Source organism: Trypanosoma equiperdum (genome assembly GCF_001457755.1).
Source record: "Trypanosoma equiperdum strain OVI genome assembly, contig: ctg_1140, whole genome shotgun sequence".
NCBI classification, from domain to species: Eukaryota; Euglenozoa; class Kinetoplastea; order Trypanosomatida; family Trypanosomatidae; genus Trypanosoma; species Trypanosoma equiperdum.
In genome coordinates this window covers 6,702-9,595 of record NW_027123106.1, presented here as the reverse complement: position 1 = coordinate 9,595, position 2,894 = coordinate 6,702, and the positions used below count along the sequence as shown (strand labels likewise).

The 2,894-nt window shown below is 44.0% G+C and overlaps 1 protein-coding gene across 1 annotated transcript in view; it reads left to right on the top strand.

Annotated features, from left to right (window-relative positions):
- Window positions 1-1,266: 1,266 nt before the first annotated feature.
- Window positions 1,267-2,894, top strand: part of TEOVI_000622800 (Protein of unknown function (DUF1663), putative) — a gene marked incomplete at both ends in the record, with an annotated part of 1,653 nt that continues 25 nt past the window's right edge. Inside the window, one exon of the mRNA XM_067220377.1 lies at window positions 1,267-2,894. Coding sequence (XP_067076478.1) covers window positions 1,267-2,894 — 1,628 coding nt within the window.

Here is a 2,894-nt window from a genome sequence, read left to right as displayed (position 1 = left end):
TTTTTTTTTATTGCTTGTGAAAGCACTCCATTTTTTTTGGTTGGTATGAGGGGGGGAGTCCCTGCTGTTTTGACATCTTATTCCGTGTTATGTCTGCTTGTTGATATTGAATTTGGTTTGGATGTTCGTTTTCTTTTTTCCTCGCCTTTCTTTTCTGTTTTTTTTTAAATGTACATTAGGTGCTGTATCTCAACAAAGGCTTATTGGTGGGACGTATTTACTGGATCATTTTATTCAAAGCACTTTCCGTGCAGCTGTTTCTCTGAATTAAGTGAGGAAAGGGATTTAGGAAAGGACGACAGGTGGGCTGATAACGGGGTACAGCGGATTAAAAACCTGACAACAAACAGGGATAAATAAAAGAAAGAATATTTTGTAATAAAAACTCTTAACCCACATTCCAGGTAGGTAAGAAAAAAGAGAAATAAGAAAATTTGGCCGATACCAGGGAGGGGGAGGTTAAGTGTGATTGTGTTATTAGTTATACATATATACACATTTATTGGCACTTGTTTTGTTTTTGTTTTTAGGTTGACGGAGTTTGTCTAACCCCCTGGTAGTGTGTGCACGACGGAAGGCAGTTGGGGCCGGGCAAATTCGCACGAACCTGTGACTGGTGCTGCTTCTGTGGTGGTATAAAACACACCAAAAGGGCATTAAGTAAAAGGGAGTTTGAATTCTCCACTCATTTTTGGTGGAGTGGAGGTGTGAATCTTCTCTCTTTCTGTTTTTTTCGTGACAGTATCACCGTCTTCGTGCGCACTTTTGTAGACGCGTTCGTTTACCTGGAAGTTCTTCTTTGAGCGCTTAATAGGAGCCGAACCCACCTGTTGTGGACACAGGTCAATACGCTGCGGCGTGAAAGTGCGACAAGTGCCAGGCTTTCCCCCTCCCTTATCAACGTCTTATGCGTTGGTGAGTGTTATTCCGTGGTGCAGAGGTGACTTTAGGTATTATAACGAGCGACGCAATATCGCTGTAAAGAGACACGGAAAGCAATTGGAAGAAGTTTCACTTACGTGCAACGCTGGTTGCCTTAAGACACCAGGTATTCACAGGAAGCAGCAGCGGTGACAAAGAAGAATTTAGTCATTTGAGTTGCCCTCAGTGTGAAGGTGCCAGGAGCACATCTACCTTCAAGTTTCCTGTCTAATATATATATATTAGTCACTCATCTGCACAAGACTGAACGCCTATCACGGTTACCAAGTACGTGGGTGTGTTTCCACAACTACCGCATTTCGTTAGTTGCCAGCGCATCTTCTGATGAGATCGCGAAATACGGATGCGCCATCGAGACGCCGTGGAGGTTTAGCGCGGGCTGCAGGGCTCCTCAAGCGTGCGGCAACTAGAAGGGATAGTTTGGAGAGCAAAACCGTAGCCAGCTTCACGTCATCCCCACCCCCTTCCGCTCCACAAGATCGCGTCTCTCGCACCAGTACTGTGGGGATGTGGGAAGATGTTGACACGCGGTCTGCATCGCGGTATTATGAAAAGAACCCTCCTTCTCCCATTAGGCTTAACTCCGCCTTCCATCGTTCTTATGGTGGGCAGGTTGGACAGGGGTTCAAAGCAGCACGTGCTCACCCAATGAGTGCAACAACCTCTATCGGTCGCTTCGGTTCTATTCTGTTCAGCGACGACACAGTGTCTGTGCCCAGGGGGCGAGGCCATTCTAAGAGTCCTGCGCTTTCTCCGGCTGCTGATATAATTGCTCACATCGTCACAGATGACCTGAAGGGTAGTGTAGAGAGGAGCCGGCGTGAGGTATCAACTGACCCCCCATGTTGGAGGGTTCAGCACGATGAGGACATTGCACGGCATGAACTCCACATAGAAGAAATGGAAGCGTATTCCGCTCTAATTCAAAAAATGATGACACATAGAGTGCTTCAGGTTAAAGCTTATCAGCAGCGGTTAGATGCAGAAGAAAAGATGTGGTTAGCACTACAAAATGTACATGCTGTAATCGAGAAGGAGGAGGAGAGACGCAACTTGATAGTTAGCAAGGAAAGCGTCGATAGGCGCAACCTCACGAGGAAGGTTGATGGCGGCGAGTGTAGCGACGAGGAGGAACCAGCGGTGGAAATAAACCCAGGTGAATGGATTAGTTACGCGTATCCGCTACAAACTGAAAAGCTGCGTATACAAGAGTCAGCACAACGTCAACGAATGTATCTTGAACACGCCATTGCAATCCATAAATTACAAACAAGGATGAGATTGGCACTAAAAATGTTAAACGCTGCACGAATAAAGAAAGAGGAAATAGATGAGAAAGGACATCCAACTGAAAAATATCCAGTTAGAAAATCTAACACCAATGAGAGTCTCCTTCTATGGAACTCTTGGGACTCCGACTTGGATGAGGCGATGGATCAAGAAATATACGAACTCATAAATATTTTATGGAAAAACGACAAAGTGTCACACTCCACACCAACGACGCTCAACGAAACACAGGACATGGCTTCAACGCAATCACCAACTAAACGACACATAAAGGCAGACGATGAAGAGCCAGAAAAAATAAAGACAACAGAACGAGAGGGGATCATAAACACACATGAACAAAGGAAAAACTACAAGCAAAGAATAATATGCAGGGAGGAGCACGAGAGGGATAAGATAATGGAAAACGAGGTAAACGCCATGTTCAACATACTACGAAACACAAATAAAACACAAAAAGAAGAAATTTACGAAGATGCAAATAAAGAAAAAATACAAAAAAAAATAGAAGAGAAAAAAAAAGACGAATATTCACACGAAATCAAAGAAAACAATCATCAAGGCATATCGGATAAAGACAATGAAAACAGCACAAAAAATAACTCAGCGGAAACAAATAACAAATCCAACGAAACACGTATACGCAGTACATCTACAAAAGT